At 41.3% G+C, this 26,294-nt stretch overlaps 1 protein-coding gene and 1 long non-coding RNA gene across 7 annotated transcripts in view; one reads left to right on the forward strand and one right to left on the reverse strand.

Annotated features, from left to right (window-relative positions):
* The window catches only part of PLPPR1 (phospholipid phosphatase related 1), a 278,398-nt gene that overhangs the window by 213,148 nt on the left and 38,956 nt on the right, over positions 1–26,294 (forward strand). For 3 of the 4 annotated variants that reach the window (XM_036854367.1, XM_036854370.1, XM_036854366.1), the window contains exon 3: positions 8,167–8,355. In XM_036854367.1, the coding sequence (XP_036710262.1) occupies positions 8,167–8,355 (189 nt within the window). Of the gene's footprint in view, positions 1–7,099; positions 8,356–26,294 lie in introns of those variants that run through there. The other variant, XM_036854369.1, reaches the window with a different exon arrangement.
* LOC118896513 overlaps positions 1–26,294 on the reverse strand; it is a 104,369-nt gene that overhangs the window by 35,163 nt on the left and 42,912 nt on the right. The window lies entirely within an intron of this gene.

Consider the following 26,294-nt stretch of genomic DNA (forward strand, 5'->3'; position numbering starts at 1 on the left):
ATTTTTATTCCTTCATATCTTGAGATAATATCATTTGCAAATAGCAAAACTAAGAATAGTTTGACTCTTGAAAATTCATATTTGTGGAAATAAGATGCTTGTCAAGAAGCATCATTTTATAGATGGAAAAACTAGTTGATTATTCAGTCCTGGCTAATGCGATGACTTCATATTCTCTTATGTATTTTAGTGCATGTGGTATTGTTTGCTTATTCAGAAAAAAATATATATTCTACTTAAGTCTTAATAAAATAACAGCTAACAGTTATTGAGTGCCTGCTAAGTGGTTTTGATATACTTAATTATATAGTTCTCATACCACTCTCATGAGAACTCATTTCACAGGTGAGGAAACTAAGGCATAGACAGGTTAAGTTCAAAGACATACAGTAGTAATTAGTGTATTTGGGATTTGAACCTACATGCCTTAGGCACTAAAGTATAAGAAACTTGCTTATGATGAGACAAGTATCTAATAAAATCACATTTTATTGAAGGATTTTTAAATACAACCCATAGTAAGAAATATATTTCACTTTGTATTATACATTCTCCCTCTGCCTATATGTTACATACTCAACAAAAGTTTCACATAAAACCACTTGTCCTTAGGATTGGGAGTTTGGGATTAGCAGATGCAAACTAGTATATACAGGATGAATAAACAACAAGGTCCTACTGTATTGCACAGGGAACTGTATTCAATATCCTGTGATAAACCAAAATGGAAAAGAATATGAAAAAGAATATGTATATATGTATAACTGAGTCACTTTGCTGTACAGCAAAAATTAACACAACATTGCCAATCAACTGTACTTCAATAAAATTTTAAAAAAACACTTGTCCTTACTATGTATAAAACTCTAATATATTCAATTCTATTCCATTCTTTTTCACTAAAAAATTCTAGTTGAACCCTACCTTGTGTACATTTGTTTCACAATCAACTAATGGTTTGAGATCTGCAGTTTGGAAAACCACCATAATAAAGGGCATATATAAGACACAGTAACACTAAATGAAGCTAATAATAACTAGGGATATCATTTATTAAGCATCTACTATGTGCCAAAATAGTGTCATTGATATTTATGTATAATATCCTCAATTCTCATTACAACCCTGAAAAGTAAATCTTTTTTCACAGAAGAAACCGGGATGAGGAAAGGTTAAAAGATTTGTCCTACAGAGAGTAGTCTGAGCAAAGGTTCCTTCCGCTAGTCTACTCTAATAATAGCATTGTAGTATTATTAAACAATGAAATCCATTTTTTTAAAAAGATGCAGGTGGGGCTTCCCTGGTGGCGCAGTGGTGGAGAATCTGCCTGCTAATGCAGGGGACACGGGTTTGAGCCCTGGTCTGGGAGGGTCCCTCATGCCGCGGAACAACTAGGCCCGTGAGCCACAACTGCTGAGCCTGCGCATCTGGAGCCTGTGCTCCGCACCAAGAGAGGCCGCGATAGTGAGAGGCCCGCGCACCGCGATGAAGAGTGGCCCCCGCTTGCCGCAACTAGAGAAAGCCCTCGCACAGAAACGAAGACCCAACACAGCCAAAAATAAATAATAAATAAAAACAAATGTGGGGTTTAAAATGTTCTGATAAAAAAAAAAAAAGAGTTGGCTGTTTATTTAAAAAAGATGCAGGTCTGTATTTCACTAGCAGGAAACTTATTAAAAGGTAGTATCTAATTCACTGCTACCCAGTAGTTTTTAAAAACCTAACCTGAGAGAAACTATAATTAGGAAGGAGTGAAGAATATATAGTCTACCCATTCTTTTAGAACATGCTTACTATTATGAGTCAGATACTGTTCTAAATACTACACAATCCTCATTTAATCCTCATGATGACCTGAAGAGGTAGATGCTGTAGCATTATTAGCCCCACTTTACTAACGAAGAAACAGAGGCATGGGAATTTAAGTCACACACCTAGTAAAAGCAGCAGAGCAGGTTTCCAGCCTAGCAGTCTTAACCTTTCATTGTGCTATATCTCTCAAGTTCGACCTAGACCGAATCATAATGCCGACCCTCCTCCCTTCTATCTCACACTATTGTTTTTGTGCATTTAGCTTTGATGTGATGTCATCGGCCTATGTTAAGAAGAGTTGATATGAGGTCCCATATAAAGAACAGCACCAACATACTCAGTATTGTCATTGTTTATCATGTCCCTTATGAAAACTCAGGATGAATTCCTATCCAGTCACTATATCAGAAAGATTCTACTCTTCAACCGTTGGTTGGTTTTTATCATATAGCTACTGTGAAATGTGAAAATGACCAGTATCTCCTTATTGTGCTGACTATTAGACAACTTATACTCAAGGATGTAACTCCTATCTCCTTGTTTATTTCTTCTTCTGTTCCAACTGCTCTTTGATGCTTGCTTACTTTATTTGGTGGAAGTTGGTATAACTTCTTTTTGGAACGAAATGAGAATACATAAACATGCCTCAGTGCATATTTATGAGTTATTATTAACCTTCATACAGATGAAATTGATACTAGGAGACATTTGAATAAAGTACTCAAGTCTGTAGCACATAGTTTAGCCCTTAATATTATGCTGACGTATTTGTAACCTGATTTTCCCCAGGCTGCCCAAGTTTGTGTGGAGAAATACATCATAATTATAGTAATCATCCTAGGTTCACCCGAGTTGTGTGACCTTAATGCAATTCATGTAATCTCTCTGTGCCTGTTTCCTCTTCTATAAAATGGAAATAATATATGTACCACATACAGGGTGCCTGGGCAGAAGAAGAGTTAATTTATGTCAAGCTCTTAGAACAGTTCCTAGGACATATGCGTAATATAGGTCATCACCTTTACCATCACCATCTCCTCCTCCTCCATCTCCTACTCCTTCCTCTTCTCCTTGGATCTTGCCCATGTTGTTTATGGAGAACTTTCAGCCCCTCTCAAAGTGTTATCCTTATTTCTAAGGGTCCCCAGTGAGGTCTCAGGTGTTTCCACTGTCAGTTTTCTCAGGTGTTTCCCCTCTAACTTACTACTTTGTTTCCCACTTCCATCAGTGCCACTTGAGGGTTTCCCACCCCAGCCCTTTCGTGCAGCTACTGACCCTTGTGCCTAACATGCTTGCTCAATACTGAACAACATGCAAATCTTTAACGTGTACTATCCCCTGGAGTCCTAAGACTTTGCTTCTGCATCACAACCCTGCCAAATCTCATCACCTAAGCTCTGCTGCAGCGTTCCTTCTGCTCTGCGCTTCCTTTATCCCATCTCTCTATGGAATTGAACATATGTCCTCGAGGCTTAGTCAAAACAAATATCCTGAACACGCATCATGCTGCCCTCTCCATCCCCTTGCCCTCGCTCCTTCTCTACGCAGTAGCCCCTTCCCTCGTTCTCCTTCTGCCAATACCCATCCCTCCCAGGTCACCAAACACATGCAGCCACGTATGAAACCCAGCTTGGGGTCAGCTGACACCCTCCTACAGATCACTGTCTGTTTCCTGTATTGGCGAGCGCTCCCCACTTGGCTTGATCACAAATGGCTTGAGGTTAGAGAGCACGTCTGAGAATTCCTCACCTTCACAGCTCTTAGTTCAGAACTGAACACAGAGGCGGTTTTCAGAAACCGATGTTGGTTGACTGATTAATTGGCATTGGTCTTGATAGCTCCTGGCCAGACCCAGAATAAGAAAGCTCTTTGGGGAGGGAAACATTGTCTCAGGTAGAGTGACCTAGCACCCCAGTTTGTTCAAGACTACCTCCATTTTAGCACTGAAAGGTCCCATGCCCCCAGGAAACCCCTTGGTCCTGGGCAAAATGAGATGGTTGGTCACCTAGCACCAGGAGTCCCCAGTTCAAACTACGCCCTTTACACTCCAGACCAGATACCGGTCCTCTCATTTCCATGTCATGTGTCTGCCCCTACATCCCTGGACACACATACATACTCACATGAGTCATAGCACCATTTACCCATCCCCTGCTCTCCCAGCTTGTATCCTGTCATATAAATTGGTGGTCCACAATTGCTTCAGACTTTACCGACCAAAGAAAAACCTACTTGTCATCTCAGCCTCTTCTCTCAGCTTTGTGACCTCCCCACTTATCCTTCTGTGATATTCATTTTTCTCCGATCAGCGGAGAACCTGGGTAGAAACACAGTACTCTCAACTCTGAGAGGCTGGATTTCAGATATTGCTGGCTTCTGCCTTCTGAATCTTTGTGGAATGATCAGGATTTAATGCACTTTCATGTATCGGGTTGTCATTCTTAGAAAGCGACAGCTGAGGAAAATCCCTGGTATATGAGCTCTTTCTACCTCATTATCTCCCCACAGCCATAATTGCTTTTTTCACACTAATACCGTCAACCCTTCCACCAGCACTTGGGTCCAGCACAGCCCCACCATCTGCTCATGTGACACCAACATTATGGCCTCCCTCCATGCCTCCCTAAATGGGGCTGGAGAAGGCAGCGGAGACGGCAAGTGTGCCAGCTGGCACAAGTGACACAAACCTAGACAGTGATGAATCATGGCCCAGGACAGGGCGGAGGAAGGGAGGACACTGACGGCTAATTGTGTGTCATCAGTGCTGCAAGGCAGAGCTCTCTGCTTGTGGAAGCAGAATCAACGTGCTGTTTCTGTTCCTGCAGTAAATGCATAAGCTTCTTTTTAATATATGGTCGCAAGAGAATGTTCAATAGAAAAGAAACCTAGAAGTCAAGATCCAAATTGTTCTATATTTGCTTCTGTGCATCTCTAACTGGTATTTTATTGAGGACTCTCCAGGGAGCTTGAGGATGGCTTTAAAATGACATGAAGGGGTTTCTGGCTGCTCAGGGGAGGAGCCAAGGCCAAGGTGACTCATGCTGATGGGTCAGTTCTGTCCCGTAGGCTGTGGAAGTTCCCATCTACCTCTACCACCCTGCGTCTCCATGGTTCTCTGTTCTTTCTGCCCTGCACTTGATTCATTCATTCATTCAGTTCTCTCTGAATGCTGTTTCCATAGTTAAATTGGCCAAGCAGCTATTCAAGATTTTTTCTATGTATATCAAATTTAGATATATTGACCTTGGCTTTTTTATTGTTACTGTTGATTTTGATGTATTTGATGTTAAGACAATTCTGTTTTAAAAGTTTCTATTCTTCATTTTTCTGAGTCCTCTTACATGTATATACACATATATACATACATATAACATATATACATATATTACATATATAATATATATATAGATCGTATATATAGAGATCATACATATACATATACACACACACACACATTATTTTGCTTTCATTTACTTCATTTTCACCTTTTTCTCTTTTAAATGGAAGTGGTAGCACAAATGTCCCTTGTAAAATATAATATTCTTCCTCAGTAGAGGAAGCTAGATGCCATTTTTGTTTTTGTTTTATCCAAAAAGCCCCCATCGATCCTGCCTGTTCTCCAAGCTTATTTCTCCTTAGGGCTGATGAAGCTGAGAGAGAGAAATGTGTTTCCTGCCACATGGATGAGATACAGAGAAATCAGATCAAGCCTGTGCAGGAGACAGAAACAGCCCCAGAGGCAGAGCCCCCAGACTGTTGGAATCCTAGTGTTAGCTCCAAAACATTCGGGTCAGCTGACTAGGTTCCCTCCTGTCGGGTCGACTCAATTGACTAGTGCAGCACAAAAGAAATAGAAACTTCATGGCCTTGACTTTATAAACTAGCTACTAGCAAGAGCACCAATCAGTGGGGCAGCTTGGGAGCACCTATCTCTCATTCATATAGGAAACATCTTTATCCAAGTCTCTTCTCCATTGCTAAAGAGAAAAGAAATAAACAAAATGCTTGAAACAGTAGAGATGGTGGGCATGAGCATTGGTAGTTTACACGTGCCAATAAACAACTTCAGGCACAGAGAAACACATGCGAATGTCTAGAGATTACTGGATGGTCAGAAGTTGTGCCAGAAGGTCCACTGTGGGAGAAGGGGTAGAAAATGTCAGATAATGGAACAAAATCCTTGTAGAGCCAGAAACAAGTCATGTGTGAGAGAGAGAGTGATTGCGAAGTATGATTTGGAGCCTACCTGGAGATAAAGGTGGTGACGGATACAGCCAAAAGGTAAAGACCTTTATAGCAGGATGGTTAGGCGTTTGTACTTTAGACACGTTACCGCTGGAGATACTCGAGGCTTCTGAACCAAAGAGGAAAGGCTTCTAACCAAAGAGTTAGAGAAAATGGAAGGTTGAGGGAAGATTCTTGTTTTTTTGGTTGTGGGAGGCTGCATTGGGTCTTTGTTGCTGCGCGCGGGCTTTCTCTGGTTGTGGTGAGTGGGGGCTACTCTTCTTTGCAGTGCGCGGGCTTCTCATTGCGGTGGCTTCTCTTGTTGCGGAGCACGGACTCTAGGTGCACTGGCTTCAGTAGTTGCAGCACGCGGGCTTGGTAGTTGTGGCTCGCGGGCTGTAGGGAGCATGGGATTCAGTAGTTGTGGCTCGCGGGCTTAGTTGCTCTGCAGCATGTGGGATCTTCCTGGACTAAGGATTGAACCCGTGTCCCCTGCATTGGCAGGTGGATTCTTAACCACTGTGCCACCAGGAAGTCCTGGGGGAAGATTCTTAATCCAAATGACCCTTAAAGAAAATGATGCCTTCTGCTAGAGTGAGGAGGAATTGCAGAGCTAACGTACCAGAAGCAGGTGTGAGAGAGTGGGCAAAGTGCAAGGCTCTGCTTCAGTGTTGTGGCTAAAGAAATGGATATGAACGTGGAGAAAGATGCCAAATGGTGCCTCTCTGCATTAGAGTTGAGCTACTTGCCTCTCCCCATAACTCTCCACACTTTTCTGTATGATGCGATTTTGATGCTGTGACCCAGGTGTTTTGCCCCCTGGGGATCAGAAAATGTGGGATTCTAGTCCTGGGTCTAACACTAACTAGCTACGTGACCTTAGGTTAGTCATTCCAGGGCTAGAATAAGAACTTGAGACTAAAACCTAAAAGATTATGGTTTCCCCCTCCCTGCCCCTTATGTACTTCCAAATAGAAACAATTTTTAAGCCATAAAAGATGTACAAAGATGCCCTACCAAGTTCTGATTCTTCTCCCAAAATGATTACTTTGATACTTTTAAAATATTTTTCCCCATTTTAGTTTCCCTGCTTTGCTGATTGTCAGTCTAAGGACATGTTTGGTTTCCTTGTTGCATAATCCAGCTGTCGTCAGTTCTCCTTGCTGGGCCTCCATTTTCTCATCTATGAAATAAAGATTTTAGATGGGAAGATCTCTAAGATCTTTTCCAGCTTAACTTTCTGTAATTTCATAACCTCAAAGACCTCTTTTCTGTCTACCTTTATCACCGTCTCATCTTGCCATTTGGTGTTTCCTAATGGGAATGAGAAAAATAATGGCATTTCCATACTCCCCCAACTCCTCATACCTATTAAAGGCTACATCTAAACCTCGGTGAGTTTCTGGGACATTTCTGAATCAAATGAAAGGACAATTGTGTCCCTTTTTGTGTCCAAATCTTGTGAAGGATATATGTCTATAATAAGATGTGATCATCAGTAAAGTCCTTTACTTACTGGTAGAAAACATTTTGGAATAAAGGCAAAATCTTTTTGGAAAAGGATAAAAGTTATGACTGATGTAGGATACCTGTACAATGTTTTCATCCACGCCGGTAATTTAGGTTCTGAAGACTTCCCTTAACCTTTCTAGGCTTTAGCTTTCCTGTTTGTTCATTCATTCACCATTTACCTGCCTCTAATACTTTATAATAAAGTAAGTCTATCTCTAACATTTTATGAAATTGCCCATGAACAGATCTCACTCTACATCTTGCCAATTCATATGCCACTATCCTTTGACTTTTCACCTCTGTCCTGAATGGCAGTACTGCCTTGGCTCCCATGCATCCCCTGAGAGGGGCGCAGCAGAGCCTGGGTCTCTCTACAAGCCTTGCTGTGGTCTGCTTCTCAGATGGGAGCTGTTCATTATTTTCTGGAAGGTTTATGTAACAGATGTTACAAGGCAGACAAGTAAGCACACACCCCCTGAGCCCGGAGCACACAGGCACGCACACACTTGCCAATACCAATACAAGGAGAGCTGCTGGGTGATGGAGGGAGTGTGCTGAGGGGCGGGCGCGGCTCCGAAGCCCAGCTAACGTCTCTGTGTGGCCATGCTGTATTTTCAGCTTGTCATCATGGCTGGGACAGTGCTGCTTGCCTACTACTTCGAATGCACTGACACTTTTCAGGTGCATATCCAAGGATTCTTCTGTCAGGATGGAGACTTAATGAAGCCTTACCCGGGGACAGAGGAAGAAAGCTTCATCACCCCTCTGGTGCTCTATTGTGTGCTGGCTGCCAGCCCAACTGCTATTGTAAGTACAGGAAAGGATTTCCTTCTTTACTGTTGGATCCTAAACAACATTTTCTGTCTGCCTTTTCTTTTATAGGTGGCTTTTGCTTTTTGGTCCCTGAATTTAAATATATATACATATATATTTTTAAAAGAATGTCTGAATGTCATACGTATATATTTTTTAAATGAACAGGCCTGAGTGGCTGCCATGTTAAGAACAGCGACTGTACTCTTGAAAAAATATGCTGTGCGTTGTGTGTATTCAGAAGAGGTCTTGAATGTAAACGCTGGCCTTGATACAAAGCCTCAATCAGAGTGGAATAGAATCGCCCAGGCCTGTATCTCTTGCTCTTCTGACTGAACTTCCAGAGAGGCCAGAGATGAAAGAAACCGCTTGACCTGAAGTTTGCTGTGAATTGTTCTGGGCGGCTCTGGCTCTGCTCACATTACGTCACATTCAATTAAGTTGCAAATTTACCTTCATTGATTGCATTCTTCTCTCTCAAAGGCAAAAAAAAAAAGTGGCCAGACAGACCTCTTGGGAGACTATTTCAAAAGCATAAAGCTCATAGATCTGTATTGTCTGGTAAAATGATTTAGCATTCAGACATCTTAATTTGATTTTAAAAAAATGACTTTGTGAGTGTCTTAAAATAAACATTTCTGTGTCTGAACATGCTACAACGTCAGATTATTTGGGATGTAATTTCAGTTATTATTTCCCCCCTTTCTCTTCCAAAGCTGCCTCCCCCCAACTCTCCCTCCTCCCCTACCTGCCCTCTTCCACTCCCCTCTCCTTGGAGCAGTAATAAAAATACCGACTGGCATGCTGAGGGATGTACTGATTGCTCAGACATTCAATTCGAGTGTTGTTTTCTATGCAAATGTTTTACTTGCTTTAAGATGAGAAATAGAATAGAATTTTGAGGAGGAAATAATATGGACATAATGAGTCATAGTACTTTAAGTTCATTTTGATCATTGATCCTAGACTTGACAAGCTCCCCCTTAAATAATAAGGCTGTGCCATAGGAATTAAGGTCAGCAGTGATAAAACATGATCTATCACAGTGGTTAAAAACACATGCTTTGCAGTCCGACCTTCCAGGGTTCACATCCTGTCTATGTGACTTCAGGCAAGTCACTCTACTGTTCCCTCCCCCAAAAATGGGGATAACGTGACTGCCTATTTCACAGAGTTGTCAAGACTTAAATAAGATGCTTCATACAAATGACTTGGCACAGCGTCTGCCATGGACTAAATGGTTAGAAGTTGGGGAAACAAAGAACCTGGCTGGAAACTGATCTTTACCTTCTTCAGGATCACAGACCAACTTCCTCTCCCCGCAGAGAAGGAGATTCCACTGAAACCCTGGTATCACCTCCTCTTTAGAGCGAAGGGGGATGTGCCCTCTCCCAGAGGAAGACTGATCTCTGTGTTCCTCTTACCTTTCCCTTTTCCTTTCTCACCAGCCCAAGGACTAAGAGAAAGCATAAAAGACACCCTTCTAAGTACCTTAAAAGGTGACACACTTCACTCCTCAGATAAAACCTGGAGGCCACATTGAGTTCTATCTGTAATGGTTTAATGGCAGCTCTACCTAGTCCTAGAATTAGTCTGGAATCAGGTCCTGGTTTCTTCCTGTCCCATAAATATATCATTTTCTCAGGTACTCAGACATAAATCCGTGAGTGATCCATTGACTAACTAACATATTTTCCTCTCTTCTTCCCAGCCCCCAGGAAACATCATTGCCTAGGTTCTCTTGCAATTACTTTTTGTAATTACAGAGAGTTTTTTCCCTTTAAAAAACAAAAAGCAAAAAAACAAAAACACCTAAGGAAAGCAAGGGAAACAGATCAATAAAAATTATGAAAAATCAGTGAATCAGAAAACAATAGGATTAATAAGTAAAATGTACAACCCCCTGGTTAGTCTAATATAAGAAAGGCAAAAGTTAAAAAAAAAAAGTCGGAGAGGAGAAGATGGCGGAAGAGTAAGATGTGGAGATCACCTTCCTTCCCACAGATACATCAGAAATACATCTACACGTGGAACTGCTCCTACAGAACACCCACTGAACGCTGGCAGAAGACCTCAGACCTCCCAAAGGCAAGAAACTCCCCACATACCTGGGTAGGGCAAAAGAAAAAAGAAAAAACAGAGACAAAAGAATTGGGACGGGACCTGCACCTCTGGGAGGCAGCTGTGAAGGAGGAAAGGTTTCCACACACTAGGAAGCCCCTTTGCGGGCAGAGACTGCGGGTGGCGGAGGAGGGAAGCTTTGGAGCCACGGAGGAGGGCGCAGCCACAGGGGTGCGGAGGGCAAAGCGGAGAGATTCCCGCACAGAGGATCGGTGCCGACCAGCACTCACCAGCCCGAGAGGCTTGTCTGCTCACCCGCCGGGGCAGGCGGGGCTGGGAGCTGAGGCTCGGGCTTCGGTCGGATCGCAGAGAGAGGACTGGGGTTGGCGGCGTGAACACAGCTTGAAGGGGGCTAGTGCGCCACAGCTGGCCGGGAGGGAGTCCGGGAAAAAGTCTGTAGCTGCCGAACAGGCAAGAGACTTTTTCTTCCCTCTTTGTTTCCTGGTGTGCGAGGAGAGGGGATTCAGAGCGCCGCTTAAAGGAGCTCCAGAGACAGGCGCAAGCCGCGGCTATCAGCGCGGACCCCAGAGATGGGCGTGAGACGCTAAGGCTGCTGCTGCTGCCACCAAGAAGCCTCTGTGCAAGCACAGGTCACTCTCCACACCTCCCCTCCCGGGAGCCTGTGCGGCCCGCCACTGCCAGGGTCCCGTGATCCGGGGACAACTTCCCCGGGAGAACGCACTGCGCGCCTCAGGCTGGTGCAACGTCACGCCGGCCTCTGACGCCGCAGGCTCGCCCCGCATCCGTACCCCTCCCTCCCCCCTGCCTGAGTGAGCCAGAGCCCCCGAATCAGCTGCTCCTTTAACCCCGTCCTGTCTGAGCGAAGAACAGACGCCCTCAGGCAACCTACATGCAGAGGTGGGTCCAAATCCAAAGCTGAACCCCGGGAGCTGTGCGAACAAAGAAGAGAAAGGGAAATCTCTCCCAGCAGCCTCAGGAGCAGTGGATTAAATCTCCACAAACAACTTGATGTACCTGCATCTGTGGAATACCTGAATAGACAACGAATCAACCCAAATTGAGGAGGTGGGCTTTGGGAGCAAGATATACTATTTTTTCCCCTTTTCCTCTTTTTGTGAGTGTGTATGTGTATGCTTCTGTGTGAGATTTTGTCTGTATAGCTTTGCTTTCACCGTTTGTCCTAGGGTTCTGTCCATCCATTTTTTTTGTTTATTTTTTACTTTAAAAAATTTTTTTCTTAATAATTATTTTTTATTTTAATAACTTTATTTTATTTTATCTTACTTTATTTTATTTTATTTTATCCTCTTTCTTTCTTTCTTTCTTTCTATTTTCTCTCCCTTTTATTCTGAGCCGTGTAGATGAAAGGCTCTTGGTGCTCCAACCAGGCGTCAGGGCTGCACCTCAGAGGTGAGAGAGCCAAGCTCAGGACACTGGTCCACAAGCGACCTCCCAGCTCCATGTAATACCAAACGGCGAAAATCTCTCAGAGATCTCCATCTCAACTCCAAGACCCAGCTTCACTCAATGACCAGCAAGTTACAGTGCTGGACACCCTATGCCAAACAACTAGCAAGACAGGAACACAGCCCCATCCATTAGCAGAGAGGCTGCCTAAAATCATAATAAGGCCACAGACACCCCAAAACACACCACCAGACGTGGACCTGCCCACCAGAAAGACAAGATCCAGCCTCATCCACCAGAACACAGGCACTCGTCCCCTCCACCAGGAAGCCTACACAACCCACTGAACCAACCTTAGCCACTGGGGACAGATACCAAAAACAACGGGAACTACGAACCTGCAGCCTGTGAAAAGGAGACCCTAAACACAGTAAGATAAGCAAAATGAGAAGACGGAAAAACACACAGCAGATGAAGGAGCAAGGTAAAAATACACCAAACCTAACAAATGAAGAGGAAATAGGCAGTCTACCTGAAAAAGAATTCAGAATAATGATAGTAAAGGTGATCCAAAATCTTGGAAATAGAATAGACAAAATGCAAGAAACATTTAACAAGGACCTAGAAGAACTAAAGAGGAACCAAGCAATGATGAACAACACAATAAATGAAATTAAAAATACTCGAGAAGAGATCAATAGCGGAATAACTGAGGCAGAAGAATGGATAAGTGACCTGGAAGATAAAATAGTGGAAATAACTACTGCAGAGCAGAATAAAGAAAAAAGAATGAAAAGAACTGAGGACAGTCTCAGAGACCTCTGGGACAACATTAAATGCACCAACATTCGAACTATAGGGGTCCCAGAAGAAGAAGAGAAAAAGAAAGGACTGAGAAAATATTTGAAGAGATTATAGTTGAAAACTTCCCTAATATGGGAAAGGAAATAGTTAATCAAGTCCTGGAAGCACAGAGAGTCCCATACAGGATAAATCCAAGGAGAAACATGCCAAGACACATATTAATCAAACTATCAAAAATTAAATATAAAGAAAACATATTAAAAGCAGCAAGGGAAAAACAACAAACAACACACAAGGTTAACAGCTGATCTTTCAGCAGAAACTCTGCAAGCCAGAAGGGAGTGGCAGGACATATTTAAAGTGATGAAGGAGAAAAACCTACAACCAAGATTATTCTACCCAGCAAGGATCTCATTCAGATTTGATGGAGAAATTAAAACCTTTACAGACAAGCAAAAGCTGAGAGAGTTCAGCACCACCAAACCAGCTTTACAACAAATGCTAAAGGAACTTCTCTAGGCAAGAAACACAAGAGAAGGAAAACACCTACAATAATAAACCCAAAACATTTAAGAAAATGGGAATAAGAACATACATATCGATAATTACCTTAAATGTAAATGGATTAAATGCTCCCACCAAAAGACACAGACTGGCTGAATGGATACAAAAACAAGACTCGTATATATGCTGTCTACAAGAGACCCACTTCAGACCTAGGGACACATACAGACTGAAAGTGAGGGGATGGAAAAAGATATTCCATGCAAATGGAAATCAAAAGAAAGCTGGAGTAGGAGTTCTCATATCAGACAAAATAGACTTTAAATTAAAGACTATTACAAGAGACAAAGAAGGACACTACATAATGATCAAGGGATCGATCCAAGAAGAAGATATAACAATTGTAAATATTTATGCACCCAACATAGGAGCACCTCAATACATAAGGCAAATACTAACAGCCATAAAGGGGAAATCGACAGTAACACAATCATAGTAGGGGACTTTAACACCCCGCTTTCACCAATGGACAGATCATCCAAAATGAAAATAAATAAGGAAACACAAGCTTTAAATGATACATTAAACAAGATGGACTTAATTGATATTTATAGGACATTCCACCCAAAAACAACAGAATACACATTTTTCTCAAGTGCTCATGGAACATTCTCCAGGATAGATCATATCTTGGGTCACAAATCAAGCCTTGGTAAATTTAAGAAAATTGAAATCGTATCAAGTATCTTTTCCGACCACAACACTATGAGACTAGATATCAATTACAGGAAAAGATCTGTAAAAAATACAAACACATGGAGGCTAAACAATACACTACTTAATAATGAAGTGATCACTGAAGAAATCAAAGGGGAAATCAAAAAATACCTAAAAACAAATGACAATGGAGACACGATGACCCAAAACCTATGGAATGCAACAAAAGCAGTTCTTAGAGGGAAGTTTATAGCAATACAATCCTACCTTAAGAAACAGGAAACATCTCAAATAAACAACCTAACCTTGCACCTATAGCAATTAGAGAAAGAAGAACAAAAAAACCCCAAGGTTAGCAGAAGGAAAGAAATCATAAAGATCAGATCAGAAATAAATGAAAAAGAAATGAAGGAAACAATAGGAAAGAGCAATAAAACTAAAAGCTGGTTCTTTGAGAAGATAAACAAAATTGATAAACCATTAGCCAGACTCATCAAGAAAAAAAGGGAGAAGACTCAAATCAATAGAATTAGAAATGAAAACGGAGAAGTAACAACTGACACTGCAGAAATACAAAGGATCATGAGAGATTACTACAAGCAACTCTATGCCAATAAAATGGACAACCTGGAAGAAATGGACAGATTCTTAGAAATGCACAACCTGCTGAGACTGAACCAGGAAGAAATAGAAAATATGAACAGACCAATCACAAGCACTGAAATTGAAACTGTGATTAAAAATCTTCCAACAAACAAAAGCCCAGGAGCAGATGGCTTCACAGGCGAATTATATCAAACATTTAGAGAAAAGCTAACACCCATCCTTCTCAAACTCTTCCAAAATATTTCAGAGGGAGGAACACTCCCCAACTCATTCTACGAATCCACCATCACCCTGATACCAAAACCAGACAAAGATGTCACAAAGAAAGAAAACTACAGGCCAATATCACTGATGAACATAGATGCAAAAATCCTCAACAAAATACTAGCAAACAGAATCCAACAGCACATTAAAAGGATCATACACCATGATCAAGTGGGGATTATTCCAGGAATGCAAGGATTCTTCAATATATGCAAATCAATCAACGTGATACACCATATTAACAAATTGAAGGAGAAAAACCATATGATCATCTCAATAGATGCAGAGAAAGCTTTCGACAAAATTCAACACCCATTTATGATAAAAGCCCTGCAGAAAGTAGGCATAGAGGGAACTTTCCTCAATATAATAAAGGCCATATATGACAAACCCACAGCCAACATCGTCCTCAATGGTGAAAAACTGAAACCATTTCCACTAAGATCAGGAACAAGACAAGGTTGCCCACTCTCACCACTGTTATTCAACATAGTTTTGGAAGTTTTAGCCACAGCAATCAGAGAAGAAAAAGAAATAAAAGGAATCCAAATTGGAAAAGAAGAAGTAAAGCTGTCACTGTTTGCAGATGACATGATACTATACATAGAGAATCCTAAAACTGCCACGCGAAAACTACTAGAGCTAATCAATGAATTTGGTAAAGTTGCAGGATAGAAAATTAATGCACAGAAATCTCTTGCATTCCTATACACTAATGATGAAAAATCTGAAAGTGAAATTAAGAAAACACTCCCATTTACCATTGCAACAAAAAGAATAAAATATCTAGGAATAAACCTACCTAAGGAGACAAAAGACCTGTATGCAGAAAATTATAAGACACTGATGAAAGAAATTAAAGATGATACCAACAGATGGAGAGATATACCATGTTCTTGGATTGGAAGAATCAACATTGTGAAAATGACTCTACTACCCAAAGCAATCTACAGATTCAATGCAATCCCTATCAAACTACCACTGGCATTTTTCACAGAACTAGAACAAAAAATTTCACAATTTGTATGGAAACACAAAAGACCCCGAATAGCCAAAGCAGTCTTGAGAACGAAACATGGACCTGGAGGAATCAGGCTCCCTGACTCCACACTATACTACAAAGCTACAGTAATCAAGACAGTTTGGTACTGGCACAAGAACAGAAATAAAGATCAATGGAACAAGATAGAAAGCCCAGAGATAAACCCACACACATATGGTCACCTTATCTTTGATAAAGGAGGCAAGCATATACAGTGGAGAAAAGACAGCCTCTTCAGTAAGTGGTGCTGGGAAAACTGGACAGCTACATGTAAAAGTATGAAATTAGAACACTCCCTAACACCATACGCAAAAATAAACTCAAAATGGATTAAAGACCTAAACGTAAGGCCAGACACTATAAAACTCTTAGAGGAAAACATAGGCAGAACACTCTATGACGTAAATCACAGCAAGATCCTTTTTGACCCACCTCCTAGAGAAATGGAAATAAAAACAAAAATAAAGAAGTGGGACCTAATGAAACTTAAAAGCTTTTGCACAGCAAAGGAAACCATAAACAAGACCATAAGACAACCCTCAGAATGGGAGAAAATATTTGTAAATGAAGCAACTGACAAAGGATTAATCTCCAAGATTTACAAGCAGCTCATGCAGCTCAATAACAAAAAAACAAACAACTCAATCCAAAAATGGGCAGAAGACCTAAATAGACATTTCTCCAAAGAAGATATACAGATTGCCAACAAACACATGAAAGAATGCTCAACATCATTAATCATTAGAGAAATGCAAATCAAAACTACAATGAGATATCATCTCACACCAGTCAGAATGGCCATCATCAAAAAATCTAGAAACAATAAATGCTGGAGAGGGTGTGGAGAAAAGGGAACCCTCTTGCACTGTTGGTGGGAATGTAAATTGATACAGCCACTATGGAGAACAGTATGGAGGTTCCTTAAAAAACTAAGAATACAACTACCATACAACCCAGCAATCCCAGTACTGGGCATATACCCTGATAAAACCATAATTCAAAAAGAGTCATGTACCAAAATGTTCATTGCAGCTCTATTTACACTAGCCAGGACGTGGAAGCAACCTAAGTGTCCATCATCGGATGAATGGATAAAGAAGATGTGGCACATATATACAATGGAATATTACTCAGCCATAAAAAGAAATGAAATGGAGTTATTTGTAGTGAGGTGGACGGACCTAGAGTCTGTCATACAGAGTGAAGTAAGTCAGAAAGAGAAAAACAAATACTGTATGCTAACACATATATATGGAATCTAAGGGAAAAAAAGAAAAAAAAAGGGTCATGAAGAACCTAGTGGTAAGATGGGAATAAAGACACAGACCTACTAGAGAATGGACTTGAGGATATGGGGAGGGGGAAGGGTAAGCTGTGACACAGTGAGAGAGTGGCATGGACATATATACACTACCAAACGTAAAATAGATAGCTACTGGGAAGCAGCCGCATAGCACAGGGAGATCAGCTCGGTGCTTTGTGATCACCTAGAGGGGTGGAATAGGGAGGGTGGGAGGGAGGAAGATGCAAGAGATATGGGAACATATGTATATGTATAACTGATTCACTTTGTTATAAAGCAGAAACTAACACACCATTGTAAAGCAATTATACTCCAATAAAAAAAAAGTCAAGAAAAAAAAAGAATATATAAGCAAAAATATATAAACCTTTAGAGTCTACACTGTAGTTTTATTTAAATTGTATGTTCAATTCGGTGCCAATACATGCTTACTTCTCAATAAAATTTATAATATTCTATGAAAAGATAACTTACTAACAATGCCTTTAAAAATGTAGAAAAGCTGAATAAATGAATACAAATTTTTAAACATGTCTAAAATTTATTGCACAAAATAGTACTGGGGACACATAACTATAGTATAAATTCCTTCAAACTTTCAAGGGATAGAAAACCCATAGCTGGGCTTCCCTGGTGGCGCAGTGGTTGAGAGTCCACCTGCCAACGCAGGGGACACGGGTTCAAACCCTGGTCTGGGAAGATCCCACATGCCGCGGAGCAACTAAGCCCGTGTGCCACAACTACTGAGCCTGCGTGCCACAACTACTGAGCCCGTATGCCACATCTACTGAAGCCCACGCGCCTAGAGCCCATGCTCCACAGCAAGAGAAGCTACCGCAATGAGAAGCCCGTGCACCGCAACGAAGAGTAGCCCCCGCTCGCCGCAGCTAGAGAAAGCCCGTGCACAGCAACAAAGACCCAATGCAGCCAAAAGTTAATTAATTAATTAATTAATCAAAAAAAAGAAAACCCATAACTATGTAAACTGTTCCAGAGCCTTAAAATAGGTGGAAAGCTTTTCAATGCACATTATGAGGTGAGAAAAATGTGGATTTCAAACACTTAGAAAGTCTACATACACACCCACAGAAGCATCCTCAATTAGGAATGTTGTTGCAGGCAGATAGAAAAGGATTGATAGATTTGTCTACCTGAAAATAAGCATTTCTACCGAAAGAAAAAGTAAATAAAGACTGCAAAAAAAATTTGCAGCATGAGACTCCAATGTAAATATTCCTAATACTTAAAAAGATGAGCTTCCCAAAATAAAAATTAGAAAGGACAAAAATAGACAATTAACAACAATAAATTGACTGTATGCATATAAACATTTCTAAACTCATCAATTATCAAAGAAAAATTATTTTAAATACAGCATTTTTCCCATCTAAGTTTGGCAAATGTTTTAAAGTTTAACCCGTGTTGTTAAAGGTGCAGATACCTTCATACAATTCAAATGTAAACTGACATTTTCTTTCTGAAGAGCAGCTGGTCGAGATGTACTGAGAGTTTTATCAACTTCAGACCCAGTCATTAATTCCATGCCCTGAATTTATGTTAAAGAGATAACCAGAGTTTTATATAAATACAAAGATTTGTTATATAGGGATGTTCATGTCAGTGATAGTTTTTTTTTTGGTTTTTTGTTTTTGTTTTTGTTTTTGTTTTCAGTGATAGTTTTAAGAGTGGAAGGAAAACTTGGCTAAATACACAGCATTAGAGGATTGTCTAAACACATTTCGGGCAGTCATGTTTCTGAAACACCTCTAATAGCAAAGAAACATGCTTGAGATTTAGTGAAATGATTTTTATGAAGGCTAAAAAATTGTATATAGTATTGCAGATAAAAGTTTTTCTCTTCTATAAGAGAATTTGAAGTTCCCTTAGTTTTCTAGTTCTGTTTCCTTAGAAAAAGATATGTATCAGCTATGTTACTAGGCAAAATTAACCCGATTGGTGAATTGCATCTGGACCCAGAGAACTATAATTACCTGAAAAGGTGCCATGCTGTGACTTCCAAGTACAGTGACTCTGGACACTTGGCATGTCCAATGTGGGAACTTGGAAGCTATGTCTATGGAGTTTCTATACCATATATTGACTCCTATAGGACATGATGTGTCTTTTAAGCTGGTGGCTCCTGCATCCTCTGATATGTCTGCAGTCTCCTTGCACCTGAGCTGTGCTGGACCACTGCAAGGGCATGTGCTAAAGAGGAGCATGTGATGCTGCCCTATTGGCAAGCTGTTGTTCCTCCCAAGTGGACCAGTGCCAAGTGAAGCATGTGGCTGTCTGTGGGTCTGAATATTTAATAGACCCTAACAAGACACCATGTGTGTTACAAGTATAATCCCAAATTTATAATTACACATAAAAGACTAGTAAAAAATAAACTAAAAATGTATAGCTGCTATCTCTGAGTGCTAATGGTACAGTCTTTTTTCTTCTGTTATATATATATATGTTTAAATTCTACATCAATGCAGTATTTTCGAATTGAAAGATATATTTTTAAAACATTCCAGTTCTTCTGACATAATTATGAAATGACCAATCTTTAATAAGACTTGAAAAATAACAATTCTAATCAACAAAAACACACATGCCCAAAAAAACAAAACAGAACTTTATGATGAATTTTCTCTTCTCTTTGGGTAAAAATGATAGATCTTTCATTCTAGGATTTTCAGCAAAAACTCTTCTCCCGCCTACAAATTTTGATCACATATCTTCCACCAGTTCCTTTTCCCCAAAGGACACAAACTGACATGGGGTCAAATGCTCTGATGGGAAGCCATGGGGATATGGCCAACGGATTAGTGAACTGAGTATTAAGGACCTACAGTTCTACTCTAGTTTTCAAGTATGGAACCCTGATTCAGCCGTTCCATTCCTTTGCTTCTCTGGGTGAAAAATGTGACCAATAATGATGGCAGGCCTCCAAGATATGTGCTGAGGAATATTCCATAAATGATGATGGCAAGAATAACATCTTTTAATTTACTTGTACTCTGCAGTCCTTGCCTACTTTATCCTCACAGCGTCCCAGTGAAATAGAAAAGAGACACCCCAAAGAACATAGAGAAAGTTTGTGGTCCAATTCCCTTCATTTTTGACTCTGAGTCTGTGAGTTCATTCAGGGGGCCAGTTGTTAGCTACGTTACTTGTAACTTGAGACTTAGCTACATTAAGTGATTTGCTGAAGGTCGCAGTTAGTTCTGTATGTAATTGGACAGTTACCCACCCATTTGGTTCTACTTTTATTTTCCTCCGGAATGAGGGGCATTGCTAGGAACCAGCGCTGATTACAGCTGATGGGTTAATGGCAGAGAGCTGAGTGACCTTGAAACCCTGCTGTGGTGCTTGATCTTCCCCCCAAGACCTGAAAACAAGTGAGCAGCGGCAGGACAGAGGGCAGAACTCCCCTGATGCTCAGGGACATCTCCTGGGAGCAAGGAGCCATGTTTACTTCTGCCCCTTCCTGGAGAGATACGGTGTATCCTAGAGCAGTCTTTTATGGGCCACTTGCACACAGATCCTGAGTGCCTAGCTCAGCACGCCCCCTGCCCCTGCGTGTGCATCCTTCATTATCCTCACACTGCAGTCATCCTGTCTCAGGCCTGATCTGTCAGGAGAGGGAGGGATCCCAGTTGTGGCTTTGCCCCCGGGAATTGTGTGACCTCTGATAAGGCATGTTCCCTCTTTGGGTTCGATTTCTCATCCGTAAAAGGTGGGGTTGGGCCAAATGATCTCCAAGATCTTTCTGGTTCTAATATTCCTTGAGAGATGAAACAAGAACCTTCTAATTGGAAGACTCCAAATGTCAGATTCGCAACTCCCTACGCTCTCTTGACTTTCTTTCAGGAGTTCAATCTGTGCCTGGCCAGGTGTTTCACAGAATGGCAGTCGTGTGTGTGTGTGTGTGTGTGTGTGTGTGTGTGTGTGTGTGTGTGTGTGTGTGTGTGTGTGTGTGTGTGTGTGTGTGTGTGTGTGTGTGTGTGTGTGTGTGTGTGTGTGTGTGTGTGTGTGTGTGTGTTTACTCCTTCTTAAACCCATTTCCTATTTTCCCTGTAGTAGAAAGAAGGCAAGACTCCTCGGGGGTGACTTATGTGACACAAACTAATGGCAATTCTCAAAAAAGGTAGTTCAACCTGGACTCGTCCTTGGTGTTCTGTGTATTCTCTAGCACAGGGGTCCCCAAACCCCAGGCCGCGGACCGGTATCGGTCGTCAGCCTGTTAGGAACCGGGCCGCACAGCAGGAGGTAAGCGGCGGGCGAGCGAGCGAAGCTTCATCTGCCGTTCCGCATCACTCACATTACTGCCTGAACTATCCACCCCCCACCATCCGTGGAAAAATTGTCTTCCGCAAAACCGGTCCCTGGTGCCAAAAAGGTCGGAGACCGCTGCTCTAGCACATTAACCATAGAAAAAGCTAGCATCCTAAACTGCCGTGTGTCTCCAAGGATGGGCGCTGCTTGCAGGGACACACAAGAAAGGCATGAGGGAAAAGACTGCCGTGGGCTTGACCTGTCATTTCCTATTTCTCCTTTTGTGCTTCGCTGTCAGAAAGGATCAGCATCATGTTGAGGCAAGGCCACACAGGAGAAAGCTGTACGGGGACTTAGGAAAGGTTAGAGCTTGGGGGATTTATTGTGTCCAGAACCATTTAGCCAAAAGTGTTGGCCCACACTTCCAGGAAACCTGCAGGGTGCATTCTGACCAACGTGGAAACCCTGGCTAACAACTGCCTCAGGCCCCCTGAATAAACTCACAGACTCAGAGTCAAAGGCAGAGAGCCTGTTTGGATAAGAGGATTTAACCCGGTGGAGAATCTGATTTACCCTTATTTTATCTCAGCCCCAGCACCACAGGCATGAGAAAATAGCTAGTAAACCTTTTTTTGGCCTCACAACAAAGTGATGGGAGTATTTAGAACTGAAGCAGCAGAACGTTCGACGCCCAGCCTGAGAGAATTGACACAGCTCACAGTTTGTGTGCAAGTGTGCATGCGCACACACACAAGACTCATCTAGAATTTCCTGGGAGAGGAAGAGACAAGCATAATTTGATAGAAAGACACAATCTGGAGGAAACTGCAACTCTTCACCTGGGGGTTTCTGGGCCATAAGCTCTTGCAGTGAATACAAAAGCTCAATGCACAGTGTGAATCAGAGTGGGCCCTGGGTAAGTGCACATCTGTTGCCTGGCTGGCGAAGGACGCAGCTGCCAGAGCAAAGGAGACAGTGTGGGTGCCTGTACTGAACAACCTCATCTGTTGAAACCCCTTTTTAACACTTCATCATTCACATCTTTTTCCCTTTTGTACATTATCTCATGACTTTTTTTTTTTTTACCGTGAACACATTTTCTTTGTTGCAAATGTACTTAGTCATTACAATTTACTTTTTTTTCTGGGAAAGGGTTATAGATAGCCTCATTAATTGTTGTGGATTTTTTTTTTAAAACGTTGAAGAAAAATATCCATTTCCCTGTTTACTATCCATGTGGCAGATGAGTGCTCCAAATTCCTTTACAGATTATTTTTTCCCTTAACATCGTCCCATGGAGAGACTTGCTTACCACCTTTGAGATGCCCCTTTTAAGGATTGGTGAATAGATGATTGTGTTAGGAGCTTTGATAATTTGTTTCTTGAAAAGACTACTGTTTGCCTAAAATTATGTGATGGTCAGTTTACTTGGTGATCACAATGCATTTTACTTTTTGTTAAGAGCAGTATTTTAGCTAACTCATTTTAAATTCCCATTTCTCTTGCATCCACCGTCCAGAAAGAAAAAAAAAAAAAAGGCTCAAGAGAATACCCTGCTTTGGAAAAGTAGCGTCCCACCTTGGTGTTGCATTATATAGCAAGTGTCAACTTAAAAGAGTTTTGAATGGGTAGATGCCACCCCTGGATTAAGACCAGTAATGACGCTCCAATCCACAAAACATTTATTATCTGAGTTGCTGAATGATTTCCAAAATGCCATCATCCACGTGGCCTTGATTCTATTGAAGCGTTCAGCTTTGAGAGGCATAGGAAGTGTCTAGAGCTGAATTCCTTTACTTACACTTAGGTGTGAAAAAGCAGAAGTCAAGAGTTCTTGAACCAAGCACAGCTCGGCAGGTCAGAGGAGCAGAACCTCTCTGCAGATCTGGGCTGTCACCGGCACTCATCAGCAAAGATGAAAGCAGAGCATTTAGACGTCGGCAGCCAGGACTGGCTGCATAGTCTGTACATTTAAAATCCCCTGGGTCACTTTTAAACAAAATCTACGGCAAAAACCATGCCTGCCTTTCTTGGAAATGCTCACAAGTAAAGAATCTTCCCAAGGAGGATATTGGAAGCATCCAAAAATCCCTGGGACTGAAAGCTCTGAAGCTACTTAGACATTAATATTGAGAAGTATGCAAAGAACCCTCTCTTCTTCCTCAGAGCATGACGCACAGAAATCCAGGGAGGAGCTACCAGCCTCTGCTGTCCTTAGGCACACAGGTAACAGAGGTATCAGGCAATGTGATGACTCTGGAGCAGGCTGTGTCCACTTTGCTTCTAGGGAAGATTACTTGGTGAGGGCAAAGCCCCATGGGTTTTAAAAGTGAATGAAGGCTGAAGGAAGAAGCATTGCAAGAAACTACACTGGCTCTGGAGAGCTTAACCAACAGGAGAGAGATTAAAGCCCAATTACATGATTTCAGTTCCCTTAATCAGCCCTCTCTTGTCAGTTCCTATTATAAAGGCAAAGATGTTGGAGCTGGAAAAGCAACTTAAAGGTCTCCTAGTCCAACAGATAAGAAACTGACAGATGAGAAACTAGGCCCAGAGAGGTCAAGCAAGTGGTCCAAGATCGAACATCTGGTTAGGGGCAGAGCAGAGCTAGAATCACACCATGTTTTCTTAATCCAGGACAATTTTTCAAGCAATTTCAATACACATTCTTGCCTAGACTGACCAGTAAGTGAAAGCAACAAACATTCTTTGAGCACCTATAGATGTTTTGACATACATTTTCTAATACTCTCAATAATTTTCTGATATAGTTATTACCCTCATGTTCAAAGTCATGAAAAAAAGAAAAACAGAAGCTCAGAAAGGTTCAGTTACCTGCCCAAAGTCACACATCAAGAAGGGAGGGAGCTGAGATTTCAACTCAACAGCCCACATTCAAGAAACAGCAATGACTCTGATATTGCCAAGTACCAGAGCTACAACTAGCATATGTGTGAACCCAAAACATATATTCCAGGAATTCTAGACACCCTTTATGATGACAGCCACATAGAACATGCAGTGAGTCCCCCTTACAATATGAAATTATAATACATCTTCCAGTGACTTTTTCTGCAGATTTTATATTTTGAAATCTGAACACTATCCCCTAAATATTTTGCATTTATATCACTTATTTATGCCTTATCAGACCTCCTTTAAAGATTGTAAAGAAGTGAAGTCTGCAAGATAACACACCAAACTGATGTATTATATTCCAGGGTTATTTGTTTATTTGCCATTTGGGTTTCCATATTTGAAAGACAAATTTTTCGAGTTATCCTCACTAAAAGTATATTTACTGTTATCTAAGTGTCTTAGGTCATGTCACTTGTGATTGTAGCCAGCATAGCTGGGGGATGAGAGATGCACCAATGGAATTCACTTGCTGTTTGTTCATGGCCAGGTCTAGAGTCTGGCCTTGATCATTTCTCACCAGAGGGTATGCTCATTTGCTATGAGTGATAGGATGCTTGTTAGCCAACAGTTTGAGAGGCCATAATAGGCAGGACAGCCAGGGCCGAACACATGGAGAGTCCCGCATGTCCCAGCTGCTCTCTGAAAAGAGTGGTGGATAGAGGCAGAGTGTGTGTGGCAAAGGTACAGATGGAGGAACCCAACCATTGCCAGAACCAGAGTCATAAATCTGCCAGTGTGTAGACGGCTTCCAACATCAGCTGGGGCCAGGCAGGAAAGAAAAGAGACCCCTACCTTTATCATGCAGAATCTTCCCTCTCCCTCTCCAAGCAGAATCAGGCCCTGTATGAGACTATGGAACCCAGTGGATGGAGAAATAGCACCCTGTGTGTGATCAGAGAAACGCAGTGAAATGAACATCCATGAAGCCCATTCACTGAGATCTAAGAGCTGGATTATTTTATCAGCGACCTTTACGTCCATCACAGTCTGAAATGGATGGACCAGGAATCCTGTCCTACCTTGAAGTTATAAAATGACCCCCTTCCTCCCTTTCTTTCTTCCTTCCTTCTTTATGTAAACATTATTACTTAATATACTCAAAGTATTATGTCAGTAATTAGATATATAGGTTAGCATATATCCTTGCTCTGATTTTTTTCTTTTGTATTTCATACCTCAATTGTGATTTGAATATTGTTGACCAATAGTATCAATTCTTGTTTTTTGTTTGTTTGTTGATTTTTGGTTTTTTTATTTGGCTGCGGGGATCTTTTAGTTGCGGCATGCAGGATCTAGCTCCCTGACCAGGGATCAAACCCTGGCCCCCTGCATTGGGAGCATGGAGTCTTAACCACTGGACCTCCAGGGAAGTCCCAATAGTATCAATTCTTATACTGCTTATCACCTTTGACATGAGTCTTAGGACATTTTACTTATGGATTTATTTGAACCCCATACCCTTTTCACAAGTTTTGTTTGGTATGCCTTGGAGTGATTTTGTTTAGATCTGTATGTGTGCACATGTGTATTTTTAACAAGAACATGTTTTGTGTAGATTTTCTCTCACATTTTCTTGCTTTTTTGCCTCTTGTGTGAGTAGTGACAACCTTCACTAAATGGAGAATTTCTAGAATTTTCTTCTCTCTTATAGAGTAAGGATGTTTTGGGCTTCTGAAATGGCTGAGGCAAGCAATGCTTATTTCTTTTCTTATTCCTATGTGTTTACCACTCTTCATCCCATTTCCCTGCTTTACTTTTTAATCATGTCATTTCACAACATCACATGATATACTTACTAGTTTATTTGTTTGTGGTCTCCCCCACTATTCTCTGTTCACAGCTACGTCTCCCATGCTAGAACAATTCCTGGCAGAATGGGTGCTCCCTCTCCAAAATCGTTGAATGCACAATGAGTATATGAGTAAATTTAGTTTAAAAGAGATACTTTACTTTGTATTAGTTAATCCTTAATTTTTTACTATATTCCTAAGCAGTACAGCAAAAATTGCATGCTTT

This window comes from Balaenoptera musculus, chromosome 6, assembly GCF_009873245.2.
Source record: "Balaenoptera musculus isolate JJ_BM4_2016_0621 chromosome 6, mBalMus1.pri.v3, whole genome shotgun sequence".
NCBI classification, from domain to species: domain Eukaryota; kingdom Metazoa; phylum Chordata; class Mammalia; order Artiodactyla; family Balaenopteridae; genus Balaenoptera; species Balaenoptera musculus.